The 24,710-nt window shown below is 38.8% G+C and overlaps 2 protein-coding genes across 7 annotated transcripts; one reads left to right on the forward strand and one right to left on the reverse strand.

Moving 5' to 3' along the window:
- Window positions 1-2,403: 2,403 nt before the first annotated feature.
- Window positions 2,404-7,935, reverse strand: LOC131233334 (kinesin-like protein KIN-1). Of its 6 annotated transcripts, XM_058230010.1 has the most exons (15): window positions 7,737-7,933; window positions 6,786-6,942; window positions 6,591-6,693; window positions 6,425-6,468; window positions 6,032-6,061; window positions 5,782-5,904; window positions 5,669-5,694; window positions 5,442-5,523; window positions 5,203-5,244; window positions 5,091-5,124; window positions 4,683-4,758; window positions 3,454-3,605; window positions 3,303-3,364; window positions 3,142-3,233; window positions 2,404-3,059 (listed from the first exon to the last, which is right to left on the reverse strand). In XM_058230010.1, the coding sequence occupies exons 2-15, from the start codon at window positions 6,897-6,899 to the stop codon at window positions 3,032-3,034; spliced, it is 1,008 nt and encodes a 335-aa protein (XP_058085993.1). In that variant the 5' UTR covers window positions 6,900-6,942; window positions 7,737-7,933; the 3' UTR covers window positions 2,404-3,031. The 6 variants fall into 6 exon arrangements, with proteins under 6 accessions (XP_058085993.1, XP_058085995.1, XP_058085996.1 ...); XM_058230012.1 differs by having other exon boundaries at window positions 3,233-3,364; window positions 7,737-7,935; XM_058230013.1 differs by lacking the exon at window positions 3,142-3,233 and having other exon boundaries at window positions 7,737-7,932.
- Window positions 7,936-11,967: 4,032 nt separating this feature from the next.
- Window positions 11,968-24,248, forward strand: LOC131232828 (prolycopene isomerase, chloroplastic). The gene is made up of 13 exons (XM_058229313.1): window positions 11,968-12,576; window positions 16,009-16,215; window positions 16,309-16,408; window positions 16,520-16,602; window positions 17,134-17,190; window positions 17,292-17,444; window positions 17,564-17,642; window positions 20,523-20,671; window positions 21,195-21,329; window positions 21,492-21,605; window positions 22,674-22,784; window positions 23,337-23,445; window positions 24,041-24,248. The coding sequence occupies exons 1-13, from the start codon at window positions 12,154-12,156 to the stop codon at window positions 24,112-24,114; spliced, it is 1,794 nt and encodes a 597-aa protein (XP_058085296.1). The 5' UTR covers window positions 11,968-12,153; the 3' UTR covers window positions 24,115-24,248.
- Window positions 24,249-24,710: the final 462 nt, after the last annotated feature.

Raw genomic sequence — 24,710 nt, forward strand, 5'->3', positions numbered from 1 at the left:
CTACTAAAATTCCACCAATAAACTCATTGTGAGCGCTGAAAGCTGTGTATCAAAAGCCACTAGAATGGTAGCAATGAAAATAATTTCCGACACAATCAAAATTAAAATAACAGTGGGAGTGAAAATAAAAATAGAATCTGAACAATTGAGGTGATATGTGTTCTTTCAGACAACCATCACTAAATAGACAAGAAGCAGCTAGTGAGTTGATATAGGGGCTAATCGGAAAATTACAAACTCAAGAGACGTTTGGAGACCCTAATAGAATTCAAAGACAGAGAGTAGTGAATTTACATGAAAAATAACACCCACTTTGATATATTTGGCTATAAGAACTTATAGATTGAAATGTGAATTACTTAATTTCTACTAGTTGATGTATTCTCTTTGTCCAATATATGGCCCAATAATATCTCAGTCTTGCTTTTGGTTTGCAAAGATTTCTATATTTACTTCGGCTCATTAAAATCTATCCACAGCGTATTCGACTGGAGCTATCTAGATGAGGAAAACTTGTTGGTGCTAGATGTTATATATGGCTTTTAATGCAGTTGTTGAGATATATTCTGTGTTTTCTATTTAATGCATGTACGTGTACATGGCACTTTAGATTATGATATATTGGGAAAAAAATGAAAAGACTATTAAAAAAGGATTTGATGACCGATCTAGACAAAGTAGAATTCAACATAAGATAACAAAAAAGCCTTTCCGTGAAGGAAATAGAGCATCGAAATTGTTGTCATTAGTACACTCAAATGTTTGTGGTCTTCTTAATGTAAAAACTTACATAAATATAGATATTTCATCATATTCATTTACGATTTTGCTAGGTATATAGGTTGTCTTGAGAGTAAAAAGGCTTTTTTGAGAACTAAAAAAACTATAAGAGAAGGAGAAGATTCTAAAATGACTATTGTCACTTTTCAAATAAAGAACCAGGCAATTCATGTAGCTTTAGCAATGGCTGCAACAATAACATAAATAAATAAATAAATAAATGGTGGGTTCAACATAGATGAATGCCACCTATGATAGTTGTGTTAGGATTCATGGACTTGATCATCAGAGGTGTACTGTTCATCCAGTCAACGCTTTTGTAAGTTGACCTCCATGTTGAGCTTGTTGGGGGTGCACCTCAATCTAGGGGATAATTTCATAATTTCACATGGAGTTTTATATAAACCATAATTCATTTGGAATAATATATATTCTTTTGTGTGCAGGAGAGAGAGAGAGTTGTCATTGTATTGAGAGCTGCTTCTTCATTTTTTTGCCCGAGTATAATGGATTGGAGTGAATCCATGAACGTAGTAAAAGGAAACCACATAAATCTCGAAACCACATAAATCTCCATGTTGTGGTTTGTATTTTTTTCTGCTTTCTTTTAATTTCGATATTATTATGCGTGTGGTCCAGAAGGGATCTTTGTTCCACCCAATTGGCCAGCAACAATGGTCAAGTAAAAATGATGGAGATCCAAAGATGAGTAAAAATGGCCAAAGTTCAAAACACGAGTGTGAGACTGGGAATTGCTTAAATGATATGTAGATTTTTCTTGGGGTATTCTCTGTTATTCAGGTATGCTGCAAATGGGGTTGCCAATCCCTTTTTATAGACTGCAGCTCATATTCCTAACGGTTGAATCTTTGTCAATATCCTTAAAAAAGAGCTTTCCCAACATGCTTTGGAAACACTAATAATGGTAACCTTTGATTTGAATGATTGAAATTACATCTTAGAAAATAAATTTTAATTTGTAATATTAGTAGTATTAAAACAAGGTTTTAAACATCTCGATTACGAGACCGTTGTGAAAATTACTTGAGTCTCCACCAAGAATGGTCAGGTTCAAGAGGGCCGCATGGGCATTGATCCTACAAAACCCAGGAATGACTAAGCTGGATGCACTACAAGAAAAGGAGGCTTTAGCCTCGGTTCAAAACCGTGGCTAAAAAGGTTAAAAACTGAGGCTAAAGTTTTGCCTCAGTTATCCAAACCGAGGTTGGAAACGCTATAGCTAAAGGCTTTAGCCTCAATTTTAGTAAGCGAGGCTAAAAAGACTTTTATAGCCTTGGTTCTTCAAGTGAAGCTAAAAGAACATTTTAGCTTCGGTTGCCTTGAAATGAGGCTAAATCGAAATTTTAGCCTCTGTTGTTTCCAACAGAAACTAAATCCAAATTTTAGCCTCGATTGCCTACAACCGAAGCTAAATCTATTTTTAACTTCAATTCTCAAGAACTGAGGCTAAAGCCTTTAGCCACGGGAGTTGTAGTCTCAATTTGGATAACTGAGGCTAAAGATGGATTTAGCCTCTGTTGGCATCAACTAAGCCTTTTTCACTGTTGATTATCCTTGAATCAGTCACCAGAAAACATGTTAGCTTCAAAGAAATCTGAAAAAGAAAAGTAATAGGAATCCATTGCAAACAGACCAAACAGCACAAAATACTGAGAGTAACACTCCACATAACTAGTCTTACAAAACCAAAGTTTAAGCAAATGGCATTTTAGCATGTTCTGCCTAGTGCCAACCCCGTGGAATACTCAGAATAGCATCTGTTGCATTTTTCACCAATGCCTGGCCAAAATATTCAGTAGTAATCATCAACAGCAGTAACTGAGCATTGTAGCAATTGTCTGTTTTTTTAATGGCTGCGTCATCTCATTTTGGCCTCCGTCTCACATGCAACGCACGTGCCGTCCCTAGAAACCGTCATGTAGGAGGCGGCATGCCAGGAAATCCCATCCCAGTTCGGGCATCTCGATCCATGACGACTGACACCAAAACGATCCACATGAAAACACAGAGTAACCGGATCCATACCTTCGCTTGGAGAAGCCCGTAAAACCTGTCCTGCTCTTCTGGCAGACGATCCAACGGCTCGATTGCGATCTTGATCAGGCCATCCAGAAGCTTCTTTGATCCGAGATCAACATTGGGAGAATTCGGGACCTGGAAAAGATTCACTTTTATTAGTTTGACAGTGGGTGACTGGCTTCACTTCCCTTTTATCCTCATTGCTACTAACTCATAGTGACATCCTTACATGCTTCGCTCTGCAAAATACATAGACAAAATGACAGTTAGTTTTATTTTTGTATTATAGAATTGCAACTTTTAACTGGTCTGTACACATGCCTAGCACCAAAACGAAGGGTAGACAGGCTCTCTGATGCATTTAAGGAGCTCGGAGAGCAGCAACACAGAACCGCGGTGCGAGAGTTCCCACCCTGTTACAGTAAAGGAGATGGTCCTCACATTGACTGATCATGCAGTGACAAATGAAGGGAGGACCTCACCAGAGCATCTTGTAGGATGCGCGTAAGCTTCGAATCACGGTATGGAATGTGGTTCATTTTGCCTACAGATACACCAATTCGATCTTTTCATTTGAGATAGTCACAAGAATTGTACTGACTGCATCTGGAAAGAGACAGGGAATGCGAGTACCATTCGTCAGAGCATTAATTACGTTGCTAAGAGCAAAGAGGGACTTATTGATAGTCTTTGCTTCTTCAAGAACTCTTCCCTCAGCACAGGTTTTTTCCTTGACTTTCTCAGAGCCAGCCAGGTCGACAAGGACAAGTTTTCCAGTTTTCACCCTGTCGACATCTCCAAAGGACTAGTGGCATGACCGATTTTATTTTTTTTCAAACGCATAACAGTGATTATAGGGAATTCAAACAGGCATACACATTTCATTTTTTTTAAAGATCATTTTAGGGTGAGCATTTTAAAGTTCATTTTTTTAATTCACATAACCTTCCCATCCGAAGCAATGTTGCACAAATATCAAATAAAATAAGTTGCACAAGCAAGCTAAACTTGCAAGAAGACATCAGCAAACGAAGTTTATGCCTTTTCCTTCAATACTGCAATTGATAATTGACCAATTCCTCCAACGGCCATGTAATCTATATGCTGTTTTCAAGAGTCTTTTACTAATAAGTTGCATCAACAATCTAACATATGATTGACATGTATACACAACAAGCCATTCCTTTGATGCTAAGAGATTTCTTATAGGCTATAATAGCTACAGAGAAAATGAAATTAGTAGATCAGATATATTACAAATGGCAACGCACAACATCCTAATAAAAATAGGGAAGTTACTGGGTTGCTGACCAATCAAAGACAGTAAACACTATATAAAATACAAATATTCAAAAACAAGATGGAAGAATACTGTCACATTAATGAAGCGAGCTTCCAAAGAATAGCAAGTGACACTGCAAGATTTTACTAATAAAAGTATACCAGGGCCAAGTAAAAAGCGAAAGATCTAAGAAAAAAATGTGATGAAGATTTTAAATGACAAAACAGTCATTAAGGCAGCATTTGGATGTAAGTGTGAACTGAATGGCAGCCATTCAGTCTAATCAAAATGGAAATGAAAAAGAAGAAGAAGAAGAATGTTACTTGTGTTCCCTTATATTTATTATGAGAAAGTAATCACATTAAGTCAAACTCAAAAGCAATGTAATTGTGATTTGGAGCAAGTCCCTCAGTATGTATGCTAGGGAAGAAAATTACAATTTGCTTCTTTCCACCATATTAGACGAGCAATTGCAATTTAGTTTGATAGTGAATACAGATGCACCCTAAGGGAAGTTGTCAAAACCAAGTCACAGGAAGAGCACCCACCTTACTAGAAGAGCATGCAATAATAAGCTTACCTTCCATCATTTGTAGATTCTTGAAGGACTGAAAATATATAAACGCAGTGACTTCTGCTGCTGGCCATATTCATTTCTATCCATGTTAAGTCTCTGCAAAAGGGAAACAAAAAGAAAGACAAAACAGAAGCCCTGGAGAAGAAAGGACTACCAAACAAGGTTTTAAACCAAAGCATCGGGTATCATATCATTCACCACAATACAGCACCATATTCCCCCGTATCGCCTCTGTATTGGGCTGTTTCAGGCCAATACGGGCCGATACAGCCATATCATTCATGGGCGAGTCATACTGGCACATTGGGCGAAATGCACTGGTTTCAGACGACAATCCCTGCTCCTAAATGACAGTAATCACAGTTACTAAGTTGCAAAAAAATAGCCAACAGAGCTAAAATTGAAGGATACGTGTCTCTCCAACTGCCCTATTAGCAACCCCAACCTGCATTTTCAAGGTTTAATTAGGGAAGCTGTAACCATCACCAAATTTTGCTGAATATTGAAACCCTGTATATCTTACAGAAAGCTTTTGCAAAGCTTCTGCAGCATCCATGATACATATCTGAAAACCGAGAATCAATAGATGAGTAAAACTGAAATCTCGAATCATTAAATCAGTTGAAATCGAAAGAAGCACTATCTCGACTCTCAGAACATACAGTAACAGCCTCATTTATAGACTAGCAATTAGAAGGATTCAACTACACTAGATACTTTTCTTTGGTGGAAGAAGTGGCAAGCATCAAATTGCTTGCTCACCTCAGTTGCTCCCGAAAGAAATATTCCTTGTGTCTTGCCCTCCCTAATCTGTAGATTATCTTTTGATAAATCAAAAAGGTCTCTGAGAAGATAACGCAACAATAATTAAACCATTTTTATCCCTTCAAAAACGAGGATATGCAAAATTGTGAAAGAGCACATATTCTGTTTCAGGGTTGGAGAACTTCAAAGGTAATCCATCTGCTAGCTTTCGGTAAGTTACAAACCTTACTTTCTCCATATAGATCTCCACCTGTAAGTGCCACAAAAGAAAAGTTTTACCGATGACATTGACAGTTCAAAGGGCAGGAAAATCATGGAACATCAGTACTTATAATACCATTGACAATTTGACTATGTACTTGGATCTGTCATTGGCAAATGTTATGCAGTTGAAAAGCCCATTTACAACTCGCAGAAGTATTCCTTTTTTCTGTCCATCACACTCCGACATACTTGGGCCCTGCTTCAGCATGAGGATGTTACTAGATATCATCTGAATTGAAAGCAAACCAGTTCAAAATACACCACTATTTTTTGAGAATGACTCGTTAAACAACCCATTCATGAATACAATTTAATCACTTCACCTCCATGCTGTATGTCTTCCCAGCTCCAGGCTGTTCCAAATGCAGTATTTGAAGGTTACAATTTGTTAGTATTATGACATGAAAGCTTTACATTACTTGTCGAAACAAACAAAACACAACATCTATCAGTTTCACTTTTTTGTCAATATGATATGGAAGCTACATATTGCTCACTGGATGCATATTTTGTAGCCTGGCCTCAAACAGAAAGGCAATCCAAGGATACATCTTCGCACTTGCATACATGTGTTCTACAGTGCATGCATGTTTGCATTCATGAAATCATGCATTTACAATCTGAACAACTACAGTTAATGACAGAAACTTAAAAAGAAAATGTTGACAACAAGAGCAAGCATCATTTCAAGTAATTTCTACCAAAGTGCAGCTTACCTGTCCATAAGTAATGATTGTTCCATTTATTGCATTAATGGCATCTGTTTAGGAATAAAAATTTCAAAATTATTTACAAAGCAGTAGGTCAGACTGCACAGAAATCAACTAACCAAATCGTTTGCCAAGAATATAAAACAGGGAAGTAATTACTGTAAGCACACACCCCGAACTATAGGCAGAGCTAGAAATTGATATACATCATCTTGAGAAGAGTGCTGATAGAATACCCTATCAAAGCAAAACGTCAAATCTCCTTGCTTCACATCCTACAAGACATTAATGCAAAAATCATATCAGTCATTTTCTATAAATGGAGAAACTCTCTGAAAGTAAAAATTAGAAAAAAAAAAAAAAAAACCTTGAACACAAAAGAGTCGGTATCTAAGCTCCGTATGCAAACACTGTCGCCATGATCTTTCTTTTCTTTTGAACTAAAAGGTCTGAAGCGAGCACAGACTGTTACACTTGCCATGTCTACTACCTTTGATACTTTGCACTCCCGAATTTCTCCAATCCTGTCACCAAAATTAGCAGAAAAATCGTGACTTGATATGGAAGTTTCAGCTCTAAAGCGTACCTGGTTTAGAGCTAGAACTTTCTTTAGCACCTTTCCTCAATTATTTCAAGAAAAAGACAAATTAAAATGGACCTTGATAAAATTCGTATAGAAAATCAGCTCTAATCAGATCTTGAAATCTGCAAGATTATTCAGAGATTTCTAACGAATGTTCGCAAAATCACACTGACATAAGGACAGCAACATTATATCGAAAGAAATTGCAACTAAAGATTGAATTCTCGGATTTCAAATGCCTAATAGAATTCCAGATCTAGATTTTTACGCTGTAGTTTTCAAAATAACGGTAGAATTTCACAAACAGAGATGCTACAGATGAAATCGGGTGAAAACCACAACCTGATCCGAAAATTTAACTGTAAATTACCTCCAGCTAGTCCAGATCATGAATGTAGAAAACTTAATACTCTAATTTCGTGAAATTCCTAGTAATTTTCAAACAGAGCAGCAACAGCAGAATGAAATCGAATGGAAATGAGGCGTTTGGATGTAAAGAAGCTACAAATGGTGAGGATCAGGGATTTAGAAATCTCTTCTGTAATTCAACGAGAAAAAAATCCTCGTTTTTTTACAGTAGCACAGAAACCGGAGGAGAAATCGAGATTTTAGGGCAGAATTGCGAAATCCCGCCATGGAAGATCTTTGATTTCGCAAGCTTCTTGAGAAATCTTTGAAGAAAAAGAAGAATCGAGCTCGGAAAGATGCATAGGGTTGGGTTTAAAGAGATAGTACCGAGGGAAGGTTTTCTCGACCAGCTCCGGAATTTTGGATGTTGAAATGAGCAGAGATTGGCAATATAAATGGAGTTACTTGCAGGCGGGAAGGCGCGAGTTATAATATGATACTCAGGCAGCGTAGGACGCTTGATACGCAGGCACTCATTAATTGTACACTCGGCATAAATTAACTCAAAAGAAAAGCGTCTAAATTATGAAACCGACAATCTCAGATACGGTCCCAAAATCGGACTGGTTTAACGACTTAACTTCTGATTTGCGGACAGTTGTTTGTTGAAATAGGACCGTTCCTTTTTTCTTTTTTTTTAAAATTCTATTTTAACCGTCAAATGGATATCCACCAATCTGATTAGTCATATGATCAAATAAGCATGAATTTTTTGTTCATGATACATCTAAGATGGGACCCATAATTTGGACAGTCTGGATTGACTGACTTTCATGATAATTTCTAAGTGCCTGCATATCATCCATCACACTCTGCCAGTGCATCCAAGTAGGGCCGGCAATGGGAGGCCCTGGCCTCATTTTTAACCGGTGGGTATGGGTTTTCCGGATTGGACCTATTCAAAATATTAATTTTGCCTGGCCAGGTACATTGAGCCCTACTTGAAGGTATCAACGGGCCAGGTTTGTGTCAGGGCTGAGGTCTGTCTAACCCAGGCCATGATGCTTATGCGGTCCAGGTCTCGGCCGCCATCTTTTGTGAAAGATCAAGGTTGCTAGTCTGGCCTGTCTAGGAATTATTGATCACCAGTACGAGAGTATGTACCTGGCCTCAAGTTTGTACAATTGAGACCGATTGTTCTGTTATCTGGACTGTCGATCTGATGGCCCCACTACGGCGACCCCGAACGACCATGGAGCAAAGAAACTTTTAATCAGCTGATACGAGTGTAATTTTAACTAGGGTGAGAGGTTTTTCCCCTTCTTCACCCCAGTTATGAAGGGCAAAAAAAGGGTTAAAATGATTAGATCTAAGGATTTTTCATGAACCTCATCCATGGCGGGGACAATGGAATAAATGGTCTGGATCTACAAGCCACGGACCCGCTCCCACAAACTTGAGGCTCAAAATATATTGTCAAGGATCATATGATTCGTCACATATTCAATCTACCATTTTTCATATCTGGCTGGGATGGAGAAACAATCTTGCCTTGGTTATTGATATAGAGCTGGTCGCGGACAATTTCATGACCAAGATGGATCAGAAAAGGTCCGGTCGACGACATAAGTGATCCGAACTGTCAGACCTTAGATCAGGCATGTCTAACAATCTGGAATAAGTTATCGAGAGTAAAATATATGATTTTGGGGCAGAACGAGCTACTTTAGCCAACCAACCCCGCTATGTCAGGTTGCCCAAGCCAGATTTGCGAAATACCCCCCGATCGACGGTTGTTTCCCTATTTTAATTTCATTTTTACTATAAATAGTAAGTTTTAGTTTAATTATAACTCTTCATCCGTTGGGCTTTGGGAGTTGTGTCCAACATGAAAAAGGCTTAGATTAATTAGGAGAACGACTTGGTGAAGTCAAATAGGACACTTACTATTTTTGGCCGAAAACCTTGCGCACTAGTAGACATCACGACCGTCTATAAATAGTAAGTTTACTATTTATAGTAAGTTGCGAATTCTAAGAGTTTTAGTTGTAGTTTGCTTCTGATTTTTCTCTCATTGCTTGTTACCCCTATTTAAAGGGTTGTGAACTCGTTTATTTCATTCATTAATCAAATTTCGAATTTATTAGAATTTATTTCTATTTTCTTGCTTTCTTTCCTCGTGGATTCGAGAAGTCTCTATGAGGAGTCCAAAGGAGCTCCGTGGATTCAGAGTAGTTGTCCTTGAGGAAGATGGTGATCGATCTCACTACGTTCATCCCCACATCAATTGGTATCAAAGTGAGGATTCTCCTCGGGCCGATGACAAATAACGAAGGTATGAGCTAAAATCTTGTGGACAGTGATCCAAAGATTCTTAATCTTGCGGAAAGAATGGAAGCTTTCCATCGAGAGAGTCAGTTGATCATGCAAGGATTGCAGGCAACCCTCAATCGTCTTGCGGAAGCACTACTTCCACCCGAAGCCTTAGGCAGTGCTCCACCACCTATGGTTGCTCCACCACCCGTGGTTGCTGTACGGTACAACCCCGATTTCCGTAGAGCACTACCAGTGGCAAATTGTAGGGCTACACCAGATGATTCAAGTTCTAGCGATGAGGACCTTAATTAAGGTTTTGCCCAACGACTAATCCATGGAGGCGATCATTTAGATCATGCTGAAAGAGACTATCGATGAAAGGCTGAACTTCCTAATTTTAATGGTTTATTACGCATAAAAGATTTTCTTGATTGACTAGCCGAAGTAAATAGATATTTTGTTTATATGGACGTGCCAGATCATAAAAAGGTAAAATTGGTAGCGTTTAAATTAAAATCTGGTGCTTTTGCGTGGTGGGAACAATTACAACTCTCACGAGCTCACCGGAACAAGGTGCCCATCTTATCATGGCCACGGATGAGACGTCTTCTTCGATCACGATTCCTCCCCAGTGATTGGCTAGATAAGTCGGTGAGTTCATAGTGTAACCGAGTTCAACCCCGAGGTGTAGATCTAGTTGTCTGAGCCGACTTGGATTACATTGAGTTGGAACTAGATTTGGGAGCGTGTTAGCGAAAAACTCAAAAACTCACCGGTTGTTACTGAGTTGCCCAAACTCTGGAGGAGTCCAGGGCTAGTCCAGGGCTGTTTCTGGTCGTAGTCTTGAAGCATGATAGAAGAGAGTTGCTGTTTCACTCTCCTTTGCTACCAATCGAGTCGTTCAGTGAGTTGACTCACTATAGGTTGTTGTAGTGGGGCTTGTGTTGTTGATTTTTGTTGAGTTGGAAAGGAAGGAGAAAGAAAGAATAGAAACAAAAGATAAGATAGGAAGAAAAAAAAAGAAAAAAGAAAAAAGGAAGAAGATGAAAGAAAAGAGAATAGCGTGTTGCTGAGTCGGGCTCGAGTTGAGCCGAGTCAACTCGGCAATTGCAAAGTCAAACTCTTGGATTGACTCCTTGGAGTTGTGAGCTATTGCCAAAACGTCCTCTTATTCATGTTTCAACCACCCAAGCCATTTATATGATGGACTCTACAACTAAGGATGCCAAAATAAATAAATAAAGATTCTCCAATTTAGTTATTTTAAGTAGTTGATCATTTGAATATTTTTCTTTAGGCAGCTGGTAAGGGTAAAGGCATTGCCAAGCCTTTTCGGCTTGATTGCGGACAGGTTTGGCCAGAGCCAAGGACTCAAGCGACTGGGCCAAGCCAGTCCGGGCTGGCAATTGCCTCCCCTGGCTGTGGAGCTGATGTTCTGATTCCGGAAAGTAGTGCATTTTCCTTGACTCGATGTCGTTGGCACATTTGTATTACATGCATGCATTTAATTTCATATATTAAGCAGTGAAGGGACATAATTAATAATTTTAAAAAATAAAAATAAAAATTTGGACCCTTTTTCAGCTTTCTAATCAATAATAGAAAATAAAAGCAAAAAATAATAATAATACAAAATACAAAAATAGCAACGGCTCCCATTTAGTTAGGAAAAGGCCCATCTACTAGATGGATAAGATAACCCAACCATACAAAATGTAAATTAATAGAGAATCAACTAATGATACCATAGGATGCCTGGATCGGATCATAATTTAGATGTGCCACATGTGTGGCACACAACCTGGAGGCACGAAAAATCCGTGTGCCTCCAAGGCAGGCAATCGGCTCCTGGCAGCTCATGTTACCGATTCTCGTTACTCTAGCTCCTCGCTTCACCTTGTACCCACCGTTTTTTCGAAACGCTCCCAAACTAAACCATTCCGTACTGGCATATAATTATTGATGCAATCTTTAGCTACGGATTATAACCGTAGCCATAGGGAAACCTGAAAATTTCGACAGATTTTCTTCGTTGAATTTCGTGTTTGTCGGAATTTCATGTTTCCAAATAGCTACGGTTTTAATCCGTAGCTATAAGCTTCACGGTGCAAGGGTCTACAAATAGTATGTCCGTACAGAATGGTTTAGTTTGAGCAAGTAAAGTTCGTGAGGGCTTAGAAAAGGCGGTGGGTAAAAGGTAGGATATACAGTGGTCAATTTCTCTTAAAGGACGCGGCAGGCGACAGGATAACGACCGGCCATTGCCTCTTTGTCCCGTACTCTTCGGAATCATAGGCACGCCGATTATGAGAATCATCGTCACCACCCACTCATCAGCTCGAAATAAAAATATAAATAAATAAACAAAATTCAAAAATTTTAAAATGAGAAAAATAAATAAAGAAGAAGAAGAAAAAAGGAAAAAATCCCTTCGAATTCTCTATAAAACCCAAAATCTTCTCACCATTCCTTCAAATTCCCACTAGCCATGGCTGACTTAGGGCTTCTCCTCTCTCCATCTCCCAAAACCCTACAAATCAACGGCTACAGACAGAGTGATTTGAAACTCGGGTTCCGCTCTCTCTCTTCGGCTCCCTCCCAAACCCTAGAATTCAGGGGCTCTTGCAGGCAGAAGAGCAGGGGGTCACGTTCAAGGAAGGTTTTCGCGGCGAATTCGGAGGCGGTGTTGGAGAAACCGGTGGAGAGAGATGGGAACTTCGAGAGCTACGATGCGATTGTTATTGGATCCGGGATTGGAGGGCTGGTTGCGGCCACACAGCTGGCGGTTAAAGGAGCGAGGGTTCTGGTGCTGGAGAAGTATGTGATTCCAGGTGGGAGCTCAGGTTATTTCCAGAGGGATGGGTATATGTTCGATGTCGGATCATCGGTCATGTTTGGATTCAGCGATAAGGTGAATTTTGAATATCTATGTATCTTTTTATTTAATTGTAATTAATTACTGATTTTTTAGGGAAAAAAAAGGAAGGTTATGTGATCTATCATTAGCGTGAAATCCGGTGAGAATTCATTGCCTATATACGTTGGACGCTGGAGCGTCTTTTGTTGGTAGTTCGACAACGACTGGGCATGGACTTTGGTTAGCTGAAGCTGAACAGAGAAATGAAAAAGAGTTCATTCAGCTGAAATTATGGTGTGGACAGTGAGCTACATCACTGTGTTTACCACCTCATCTTAACCCATCCACTGTTTATGTGGCATACATGTTCATCAATCTAGACCATCCATAGTGTGGGGTGCCATTGTGGATGGAGCATATCCTGGTAATTGCGCTTAGTGGATGATCCTAACCATCCAATTGGCTGTCAAAATGATAGAAAAGAAAATAATCAGCAGTCAGAATTCAACCACCAATATCATATGTTTAATATCATCATTTTCATTTGATTTTGGATGTTGTCTCTATCTGTAATGGGGTTGATGATTTAGAAAGTTTGGATTAACAAACATGCCCTTGTATGTGGGACGAGTCACCACTGTGTTTGTTGGATGAGTCATCACCACTTAAGAAATGGTGGAAGGTGCACATTGGTCTAGCTTGTTGTCACGAGCATGGAGGCTATTCTAGGAACTTAGCCAATTTTAGCTCTTCATGTACAATGAGGCTTGTACATAGCATGTAGAGACTTGAATAGCAAGTTAGAAGTTAGAGTTTTATATAGATCTCTAGAATGTTCTAGAGTTGTCTTGATAGTTCTTCTTTGTAGATAGAGCTATCTAGAAATTCTGGAAGAGCTATAGAGTGTTCTCAATTGTTGGGTGCATGCCATATGGCTACATCCTATGGATTAATGTAAAGTAACTAGAATGTTCCTGGGCTATAAATAGATGAACCCTCTTCATCTGGGAGGCACCTTAGAAGTTGTAAGCATTTTAGCTCTTAAACAATAAATGTATCTTTACTTTCACACTCTTTGTTATGCTTGGTGTTTGTGGTAACGGTAGCGTTACATGTATCACACCCTTGGGATATGGAAACATATATGTATCACAAAGGAAATATTGCATGTCTCAGGGAATGTATCACTATTCGATGTAAAATTGGGAAAACTACGGAACTTTCCAAAGAAATTTTAAGAGATGTTAAAAGACATGGTACTACACACTTAGAACTCGAAACATTGCAAGAAACAATCATGCATTATAAGTTTCCTTTGCATATAGTCCCAAACTATGTGCCGTCTGATAGAAGTGATGCAATTATATCCAATCTGAGTTCAAATCATTTATAGTAGTTTCCTACAACTAATTCAGACTAAACCATCCAAATTATTGGTCCCAATTTAGATGTATGATGAACTAAAAATTATGCTTATTTAATTATTTGACTAGATTGGTGAACATTATTGGATGGTAAGAAATTAAAAATAAGTTTGGTCAATTGGGCTGTAAGTTATAGTGCTCCTAGTTGCTTGGGTCAATTTACTTGGATAGTTAATCGATTGATCTGAACTTCCATTAAGTCTAGAACACATTTCATGGGCTACCCTGCAAAAATCACACCAATTGAATGATCAAATCCATCCTTGAATTGGCCTTTTTTCTATAGCCATCCATTTTCCAAACCATGGATGGGATGTTTTTGCTTGCCTAGCAAAGGTGATTCTTTATAATCATATGCAATTCATGTGTCCTGGGTGCAATGTCCTGGGTGCCCCACTTTGTATGAAAACAAACAAAGACCACACTGTGGAGTCCATTCCTCTTCTGCACTTTTTTGGAGAGAACTACTATCCATCCATTTTGGTCCTCACCAGATTCATCCATGATCCATCTCTCACTTAGCAGGCCACAAGACAATGTGGAGCCTTGAGCATCACTCCTTGGCACCAACAGGTGGGGAGGCATCCAACACATCACCTAGATATGCAATGCAAGGAAAGATTTATATATATATATATATATATATATATATATATATATATATATATATATATATATATATATATATATATATATATATATATTTTAAACCCTCTTATTAACTGTATGGCTTATAAGGAATCCAAAGGGACATGAAGGTTGGTGTATATGATGCAGAGGACTGTCCAATTGGATCTATTTGTCCCCCAGTCCGATTGGTTCTTCATTATAGCATTCAATTGCATTTGTGCACGTGAACAATTGACTTGGGCATCCAATGAGATTTGTGGCCTCCACAGTCCGATTGAACACCTTTGACCTGGATTAAGGATCAGTTGCCATGTGGGTTCCAATTTTGGACACTTTGTTGCACACACAGCTAGCTTGGATGCATCAGTCTTGAATCGTTAGGTACATAAAATTGATTCCTTCTGTGAGCAGAAGTCCATTTATGATCTGGAATCTCATAGTCTTGTCCTCATTGGGTGCATTAAGCTCTCTCCAACCACTCATATGCAGTCATGTGTTTCTTGCCTCTTATTTGATTTATTATTATTATTATTATTATTATTATTATTATGGATTATCAGAATGTATTTAGAAAAGAAGGGGGAATACCAGTGGGGGATGAATGAGGCATCACATGAGATAGAAAAAAGAATGCATTAAATGGCAGCAAAGTGCTGCCAACATGACCCCCTCATCTATCATCAGCAATAATAAGACTAATCCAATAATTACCGTCTTTAGCCAACTGGTCTGCAATGGAATTAGCTTCTCTAGGGACAAAAGAAAACAAAATATCATGACCAATGCACATCCCACGCTCCATCTATCATTTCTGCCACTCTCCAAGGCCATGGAAAGCCTTTGCCCCACAAAATGGCTTTACTTGAGTTTCCATCGACAATAATAGAGCCAACAGAAAATTCCATAGCCAGCTTGCAGGCTTGGAGCAGGCAAGCTTCAGTAAAATTGGAATCACCAATTCCAACAGGACCAGAAAATTCAGCAATACACTTTTTTTTATTTTGGAACATTATTCAGCAATACACTTGTATGGTACTGTCACAAATAATGCCCCCAATAGCAGAAGGTCCCAGGTTGTCCCATGAGCTTCCATAAAATAGTTTTTTTTTTTTTTTTTTTTGTTTTTTTTGTTATTATTTTTTTCTTTTTTATCTACCACTCCCACTTCCTGCTGTTTCTGTTACAAAGTCTCTCATTCATAGTATTTCTGAATGAAAATCAACAACCCTTGATTCCGATATCTAAACTCATGTACATTGTGGCCTATTTCCCACCTCACTTGTTTATAAATTGACTAGGCATGTCCTCGCATCAGAACTGTCTGCAGCATTAGAACGATGTGATCCTCATAAATTTATTTATTTATTTATTTTTATTTTTTCCTGTTCAGTTAAATATCTGCTAACCGTTTCTGCTTTATTATGATGGGCAGGGCAACCTAAATTTGATTACCCAAGCATTGGCAGCAGTTGGGTGTGAGATGCAGGTGATACCTGATCCAACCACCGTTCATTTCCACCTACCAAATGACCTCTCTGTTCGGGTACACAGAGAGTATGGTGATTTTATCAAAGAACTCACCAGTAAATTCCCACATGAAAAGGAAGGGATTCAAAAATTTTACAGTGATTGTTGGAAGGTCTGTCTTAGCTACTTAGAAACTGCTACTTGCCATGCTCTTATATAAATTTTCTTTTACCCTGCAATTGACAGTAAGGCTATGCATGTATAGATATTCAATGCACTGAATTCATTGGAGCTGAAGTCACTTGAGGAGCCAATTTATCTTTTTGGACAATTCTTTAAGAAGCCCTTGGAATGCTTGACGCTTGGTAATCAGTCTTTATTCAATTGCATTCTTTATATTAACATGTAGTTAAACAGCATGATCTCTATGCTGAGGACCAAAGCAGAATATATTTGTAATTGTTGGGTGCCGGCAGCATATTATTTGCCTCAGAATGCAGGAGACATAGCACGAAAGTACATTCGAGATCCCCAATTGTTGGCCTTCATAGATGCAGAGGTGTGAATGTTTGTAAGTTGACTTTTTTTTCTTCTTTCTTTTTTTAAGTTGAAGAGGATTGTATGATTTTGTAGCCAAGGATATGCACTGTACTTGGGTTTTCAGTTAGTCTAAGTGGAGCTCATGGGACAAAGCTCCAGCCTCCCCGGCCATCAGTCTGTTAGACTTGACCATGAATAGACCATGCCCCAAAAATCTCCCAGAATGGAATAATCCTGGCCACTAGTCCTGTGTCCTCTCAATTGAATGTGGCCCACTGCTCTATTTCTCTCATCGACCATCTGTTTGAAGGCCGCAGATTGAGAAGACTTTTGGAGCATGGTCCATCCACTGTTGGGGCCCAAATGAGCAATTGTCTGCATTACCGAGTGTGATGAGCCCATCTATAAGCTGAAACTAGAGTGTGAAATGAATATCCTTGGGTCAAGGATCATGTAATTCCTCCATTTTGAAAGCTTTCCTTTAAATGAGATTATGTCTTAAGGTTTGGAATCATTGAGGATGAAAACTAATCCATTTAAGTCTCTGCAGTGTTTCATAGTGAGCACAGTTAATGCTTTGCAGACACCAGTGATCAATGCAAGCATGGTAAGCTTCTTCCCATTGATACTGTTTTTGGTTGTTTCAATAGCTCTAAGCTTTTCTGGCATTCACAGCTGCATTATTTTTTCATGTCTTATTGCGGCCAGGTTGTATGCGACAGGCATTTTGGAGGGATAAACTACCCAGTTGGTGGTGTTGGTGGAATTGCGAAGGCGTTAGCGAAAGGCTTGGTAGATAAGGGTAGTAAAATACTCTATAAAGCTAATGTGACTAATATTATACTCGAGCATGGAAAGGCTGTAAGTGCTACCACCTACAGATAATGCTCACAATTCTTGGCTTTCTAACCATAATATTACTAGATCAATTTGTCCCTCACTATTGCTAATGCTGTCTTACAACTGCTTGAATCTTGCAGGTGGGAGTGAGGCTTTCAGATGGAAGGAAGTTTTTCTCCAAAACCGTAATATCAAATGCAACTAGATGGGATACCTTTGGTAGGTTCTTGACCATAACATTGCCAAATGTGACCTTTGCCATGTCTTCTTGTCAATGTATTTGCATGCCAGATTTTGTGGGAACATGTCTATTTTATTTTGAGAAGAAGACGAATTCACTAAGATTCTCTTTGGTTTTCCAAATTCCTATTAAATGCAAATTAAATGAGCTATCATTATCATTTCCAAAATCGAGAGTCAAATACACTTGTAAAGTAGGTAAAGTAAATTGTAAATTTTAACCATTACATTTTCACATGATAAATCTCCCATTTTTACAGTGATTTCTAGGTGAAACAAATAATGTAGCAAAATCGTCATTGCAGTCAAATGTAAGATGTCACCACACAATTACAAGAGTAAATAATCATTACCCATTTACAGCCATTTACCGTTGTAATTGGAAAACCAAACAGGCCCTAAAGCACTAAAAGAAAACTACAAAGCCAAGATCGATAGTGGGAGATTACCCTGTTGTTGCCCTGCTCGAGAAACACAAAAAGGTTATGAAGGCAGAGGAAAAGAGGAAGAAGAAGAAGGAAGAAGAAGAAACTCATGCCGAGGCACCCAAGGCCAGCTACCCAAACAGAAAATAATCCAAAGACGATACAATCCAAATCTCCCCTCACCAAAGAAATTGAGATCCCACTAAAGGCAGGCAATGCCAAAGCCCACTCAAAGGCAAGGATGCTATTGAGCAAATGAGTGAGGCAAGACAGGTCACTTTGCTGTCAAGGATTCTAGCATCTCTCTCTCTCTCTCTCTCTCTCTCTCTCTCTCTCTCTCTCTCTCTCTCTCTCTCTCTCTCTCTCTCTCTCTCTCTCTTCCATACCCCATAGCAAATGGGAACAAATAAAAAACAGATATGCCAACAGCCAACTGAAAGAAATGGTCCCAAATCACCACGATGAAGGAACAGGTAATCAACTGATTCCTCATCTTTGCTGCACATAAAGCACATCTTAGGCAGCACCATGTGTTGGAGTGTTAAGGTCCCTTGATATACATTGATACACCATCCTCTGACGGCTCAAGCTTTTAGAGAAAGTGGTTGTTTGACATGGTAGTATGTTCTCGTGCGGGGGAGTGTTGGAGTGTTAAGGTCCCTCGATATACATTTTTACACCATCCTCTGGCAGCTTGAGCTTTTAGAGGGAGTGGTTGTTTGACACCATGTTCCGCTTCCTTAATCGTCAATAGTTAGGATTTTGTTCTTAGTAATAATCCACACAAATGCCTGAACGCTGGGAGGAATGGGAGCTTTCCACACACGGCCACGTGGGTGGCAGAATTACAGATGTCACAAACTTTGCACAAGAGAGATTTAGATGAAAAGCTTCCCCCTGCTGACCACTTCCTCTCTTCACATGAGTAAGCAATGTTAGCTTCATGAAGAGAACCATAAGAGCGGTGTAATCCCTCATTTTGTCTTCGTTGTCTCTTCAAAAGACCACATTCCATACAATGGGTCCCCCCAAGATCTTTATGGAGACATTTTTATACCATAGTTTGTAGTTTCACATGGAAATGGAGGCCAGGTACTGCTGCCAGATATTTTGCTGATGTTCCTATTTATTTTCCTTCGGCCCTTGATTTTGCATGGATGTAGAGGTTCTCTGCACAAAGGCTGCAGACTATTATTCTGAACCACACAAACGTGTGTTCTGTGTTCATTGTATTAAAGGTCAAACGTCACTCAGAAGTATTTCAAATATGCATGATTAGTCTCTACTTCTCATTGCTATAAAAAAAATGCAGAAAAAATTTGAGGTCATATAGGTGAGTTTCATTACTAGCATGATGCTGCTTCTTTGGCAAAGAAGTTTATTGATCTTGAGGAATTAATTTCTGGATAGCTTCTGATCCACTAGTATCATCATCTGATATGTTAACCAGGTTCGCTTGAGGTCTTCCAGTGGTGTGCCTTCTGTTATCTGTTGAGTAGATTTCTATGCATTACCTTTATGAATTCTTAATAGTTATGTCAAAGGCAGTGGTAATAGATTGCTCGAAATATTCCTTAATGCTTTTAGGTTTTCAAAATGCAATATGTGATTTTGAATTTGGAGCCGATGGAGGAGCAATTGCATTTGAAGCCACATAAGAGTGGGCGCTTCTGTGCTCTACTCATGCTGGTCATTCTGTATCTAATGTTGCAGGAAGCTACATTATTCTGATTGATGTAAAAAAATAAAATAATAATAATAATAATAATAATAAACAAAGCCAGTTAAGATAAACTTTGTCAGTAATTGGCACAGACAAGTTTTAGAACTCGCTGAAACTGAGTAGACTCAAGTTGACCCTTGATTTTTTCAGAGAGCAAATGGGGTTGCCCCCAGAACATGTATGTCCTGGATGAGTCATGAATCACTGTGACTTGTTGGTTTTGGTCGAAACCAAACAAGCAGTGACAATTTCAGGCCCTTGGGCAAGCACTTCTGAAACTGACTTTTAGAACCTTCTACAAAGAAAACTTTCGAGGCCCTGTTTGGTAGACGCATAGAAAATGAGTTTATCTCATTTTAGTTAACAGTAATTATTTCCTTACAGATCTTGGTCTCTAATCCATAATTACTGTTAACATGAACTCATTATGTATTAGAGATCAAGATCTCTTACTCTAATACACAATTACTCTTAACTAAACTGATATGAACTCATTTTTAGGCGTCTACCAAACAGGCCTAAATGTCTAATTTCCATGCATCTCAACATTATTTTTTATTTTTTTATTTTTTTATCTAGTTCTTTTGGACGACTTCTCATTCAAATCATACTATATGGAAGTACTTTTGACTGATCAATTCTGGTGGTTTTGAGGATTTCTTCAAAACCTGTAGCAGGGATTTCATTAAAGCACAATTTTATACGTTGCAGGAAAGCTTTTAAAAGCAGAGAATATTCCAAAAGAGGAGGAGAATTTCCAAAAAATATATGTTAAGGCGCCATCGTTTCTTTCCATTCACATGGGGGTTAAAGCAGATGTTCTGCCACCAGACACAGATTGCCACCATTTCGTTCTTGAGGTACTTCTGAATGTCCTGAAGCACTTCTATCTGCATTATTCTTTTGTCTGGCTTCAATTATAGGGGAGCGAATTGATGAAAGCTTTTAGGGGAATTCCATCTGCCCAAATTACCGGTGTTTTCATTCAGGCCAGCACTCTCCACATATGGGTCAACAATTCAGTTATCCAGACATTCACCTGTTGAGCCCCACTGGGAATGATCGATATTCCACAAAACCTCCCCACTGGATAATTCTAGCCATCAAATAATTAGTCTGCATGTGATGGTTAGAAGAGAATGATACCAACTTTCCATTTGCTAGAAATTAAATTTGATGGATCAGATCGTTGTGATTGTTTGATGGAGTGGTCAAATTGCCATTCTATGTTACAGCGACCAGATGAGTGATTGGGATTAGTATATAGATGTCACCTCATATTCATAATGAGGACCCAAATGAAACACTGGTAATTCAGGTCGAACATTGCTGACACCTCAAATTTTTACACTCGTCTTCCTTTCCTATCCTTGATTTATGCAGGACGAGTGGGCCAGGTTAGAGAAACCATATGGTAGTATTTTTTTGAGTATTCCAACTGTTCTTGATCCATCATTGGCCCCAAAAGGACACCATATTCTTCACATATTTACAGTCGCCACAATAGATGACTGGAAGGTGAGTTCTTATACAAATGACAAAATTATATTTTATAGCCATTTTCATCTTTTGTGTTCTGTCAATGTAAAATAAACAAGTAAGATTATGGTAATAAACAAGTAGGATGATTTCTTTCAACCAACAAATGCATTTATTATATTTGCATACTCATTGGAACAGGGTCTCCCAACAAAAGACTATGAAGCACAGAAGGAGCTAATTGCAGATGAGATCATAGGCAGACTGGAAAAGAAACTCTTTCCGGGGCTCAAAAATTCCATAGTTTTGAAAGAGGTATGGCACCACTTTTTGCACAGGAAATGATGAAAGTTCTTGTAATCCTTCATTTGAGCTTTATGTATTTGCATGCTTGTCAAATATAAGCATCCAGATTGGTTGGATTAAAACTTCTAGAGACTTCAGGGAACTCCTAGGATACGAGGAGCAACTGTTAAGCATTTATAAGATGAAATAACAGGCATCGAGTGCTCTAACTCTAGAATAGTTTCCCCATTTTTGAGTTTCGTTCTGACTGTGACAAAATGACTATACTCCTATAGGAAAAAACATAAAATATGCCAAACTATGGCATCATCATCATCTAAGGCTTACCTAACTAATTGAGATCGGCTACATGAATCCTGTTCCTCTATTCCACTCCATCAAGGGCCATAACTTAAGTCAGACCATAGGTCATCAGGTCTTATCCTTGCCACCTACACCCACATCCTTTTGGGTGTCTCCTTGCACCAACTCACTCCTAATTGGCGTACTTTTTGATCTCCATTGCACATGTCCAAACCATCTAAGTCTACTTTCCCTCATCTTATTACCTATTGGTGCTCCTCCTAAGTTCTCTCAAATGAATTCATTTCAAATCCCATCCTTCCTCATCGTGCCACCCATCCATCTCTACTTTTTTTTATTTTAATCAACCTATGGAATAGACTACTACATAGCGCCTGTGGAAATTTTGTGCCCTGATTGCCAGTGCCACACCTGGGTAATGTAATAGATTACTACATAGTGCCTTGGGAAGTTTTGTGCTCTGATTGCCAGTGCCACGCCAGGATAAAGGAGGGTTGCATCAGGTTGGCAGCCGGCATGAAACTTTTGCTATAAGTTTCATCATGAATCCTAGCAAACATTCCAAAGTGTGGCATCTTCGAAGTAAATAAATTCAGCACTTCCAAGTTGTATATTAGTGTACGATGATTACTCTAGTTCAAGCATATGTTTTTTAGTTAATTCAATTGTGTAAGTTTCCATTAAGGAGGCATCGTTACTGCTGAAAGAAATGTTTAGCCGTTTAGCTTTGATGTTTCAGTTGTCTCCATTCATAGAAATCTCTGATCATGGCAGGTAGGCACACCCAAGACACACAGGCGGTACCTAGCCCGCGATAGCGGTACCTATGGACCGATGCCACGCGGAGTTCCTAAAGGGCTATTGGGGATGCCTTTTAATACAATAGTAAGGCGAATAACATGCTGATTAGCTCATTTGTTTCCATGTACCAATAAATTCCTACTCAACAAGTATCTCATTCACCCATGTTCCATTTTGGGAATTGATTCCTACTCAACAAGTATCTCATTCGCCCATGTTCCATTTTGGAAATTGAAATGGTGAACACCGCAGTGACAAATCTCGTTCTTGGAAATTTCCCGGCCTAGGAAATTTCTTGGGATATTATTGGGGGAATCTCACTGAAAATAAAAAATATTTGAAATGTTTATTGTAAATAAACAAATAAACTTAAAATTTAAATATATGTATATTTACATAACAATTCCTTTAGGGTTTTACTATTTTTTAAAGTTAATATCGTGATAGTTTGAAATCTCGTGATAATGTCGTTTTGTATTTTTTTAGTGATATTATTGGAAGATTTTCAAAATGTCAGCGATATTTGTCATTGGTGCACACTCTTTCAATTTCCAAAATGGAGAATGGGTAAATCAGCTGGGGCGGGTGTAGGTATCAATTCCCAATGTATTAACTCCTTAACACTGGAATTGGCAGGCTATAGATGGGCTTTATTGTGTGGGGGATAGCTGTTTCCCACGCCAAGGTGTTATAGCTGTAGCATTTTCAGGAATTATGTGTGCACATCGAGTGGCTGCTGATATTGGTAAGCAATTTTTAGAAGCATAACTTGCAATTTGTACTTTCGTTCTTTTCTTTCTTTCTTTCTTTTTTTTTTTCCAATTTTTTATTTGCACTTTCATTCTTTTTTTCTTCCAATTTTTTGTTTGTACTTTGTCCAGAGTAGATGAATAGAGGTCACCTAATCTCTAAAAATAGGAGATTTTCCTCTTACCTCTTTCTACAGAATCTGACTTTAGATTGGTTCAAGCAAGAAGTTTTGTACATTTCATACACACCTCTAGTGATGATGAAGTATCATTTGACTCCATGTGTGCCATTGTAGCAAGTATGCACAATATGTGGGTTGTCATAGGTGACTCCAAAATCGGTCTGGTCCAGTTAACAGCTCGTCAGAACTTGTATGAAAAAAAATGTACAGTACACTTGCAAGCCTGAACCAATTTTCAGGCCACGGCACTTTCATGGTGGGCCCACCTGATGAGTGGCCTGTATGTCACACGTGCTCTCGTGATAAGCATTCGCATATTTGTCCTTGTAATATTGATAGGACAAATTCTCAATGGACTTACCCCTCCCTTTTTATTTATTTATCCCCTTTAGTATCTCTTCATTTTCAGGGCTCGTAGCAAAAGCCCCAGTATTGGATTCTGCCCATCTTCGACTGCTTCGCTGGTTAAGGACAATTGCATGAAAAACATAGGTTTTATGTATGGCATAGACAGAAATTGTAAATAACACCAGCGGCCGTTGGCTTGCCTCCCGAAAGAAAGTTTAATGAAATAGCCTACATCAATGAAGGTTTAATGAAATAGCCTTAAATCTGAACTTGTTTCTTCCTGAGTAAGTTTGCGGCTGTACCCAGGCATCAATCAAATCAGTCATGTTTGCAAGTTGTCATAGGTTCTGCATTTAGGGCTGAGCAGTGATTATCCATGGCAGAATTCACGGAAGAAAAGCTTGTGGGGCGGTTCCACCTTTCAAACCAAACAAGAGTATGCCGCTGCTTTAGTCTCTTCTATCAATTTTGGCTCAGTGAATTTGGGTCTGGGGTTATGTTCCAGTCCTCAAAACTGTAACGCACAGTGTATAGTGGAGCCATGGAGTGCTGTTGTAACATAACATTGCATTTCTTCTTGCTTGACTGTGTCTGTGATAAACGAAATGGACCGCATAGCGCAGGATCATGCATTGCACTTCCCTTGTAGAAAGAGAGCGGGCCGCAGGATCAGCAACCATACAATGTCTGGTAATGGTGCAGTGCAGGGTCCTGTGCTGCATGATGCAAGA

This window comes from Magnolia sinica, chromosome 18 (assembly GCF_029962835.1).
Source record: "Magnolia sinica isolate HGM2019 chromosome 18, MsV1, whole genome shotgun sequence".
NCBI lineage: Eukaryota > Viridiplantae > Streptophyta > Magnoliopsida > Magnoliales > Magnoliaceae > Magnolia > Magnolia sinica.

What these genes read in the sequence shown, in the direction of transcription:
- LOC131232828 (XM_058229313.1), top strand. Translation starts at nt 12,154, where the DNA reads ATGGCTGACTTAGGGCTTCTCCTCTCTCCATCTCCCAAAACCCTACAA. An exon ending in CCACAATAGATGACTGGAAG is followed by an intron (nt 21,330 to 21,491) that starts GTGAGTTCTTAT and finishes TCATTGGAACAG; the next exon opens with GGTCTCCCAACAAAAGACTA. An exon ending in ATTCCATAGTTTTGAAAGAG is followed by an intron (nt 21,606 to 22,673) that starts GTATGGCACCAC and finishes TGATCATGGCAG; the next exon opens with GTAGGCACACCCAAGACACA.
- LOC131233334 (XM_058230009.1), bottom strand. Translation starts at nt 6,899, where the DNA reads ATGGCAAGTGTAACAGTCTGTGCTCGCTTCAGACCTTTTAGTTCAAAA. An exon ending in ACATAGTCAAATTGTCAATG is followed by an intron (nt 5,695 to 5,781) that starts GTATTATAAGTA and finishes TGGCACTTACAG; the next exon opens with GTGGAGATCTATATGGAGAA. An exon ending in TAGGGCAGTTGGAGAGACAC is followed by an intron (nt 4,759 to 5,090) that starts GTATCCTTCAAT and finishes TAACATGGATAG; the next exon opens with AAATGAATATGGCCAGCAGC.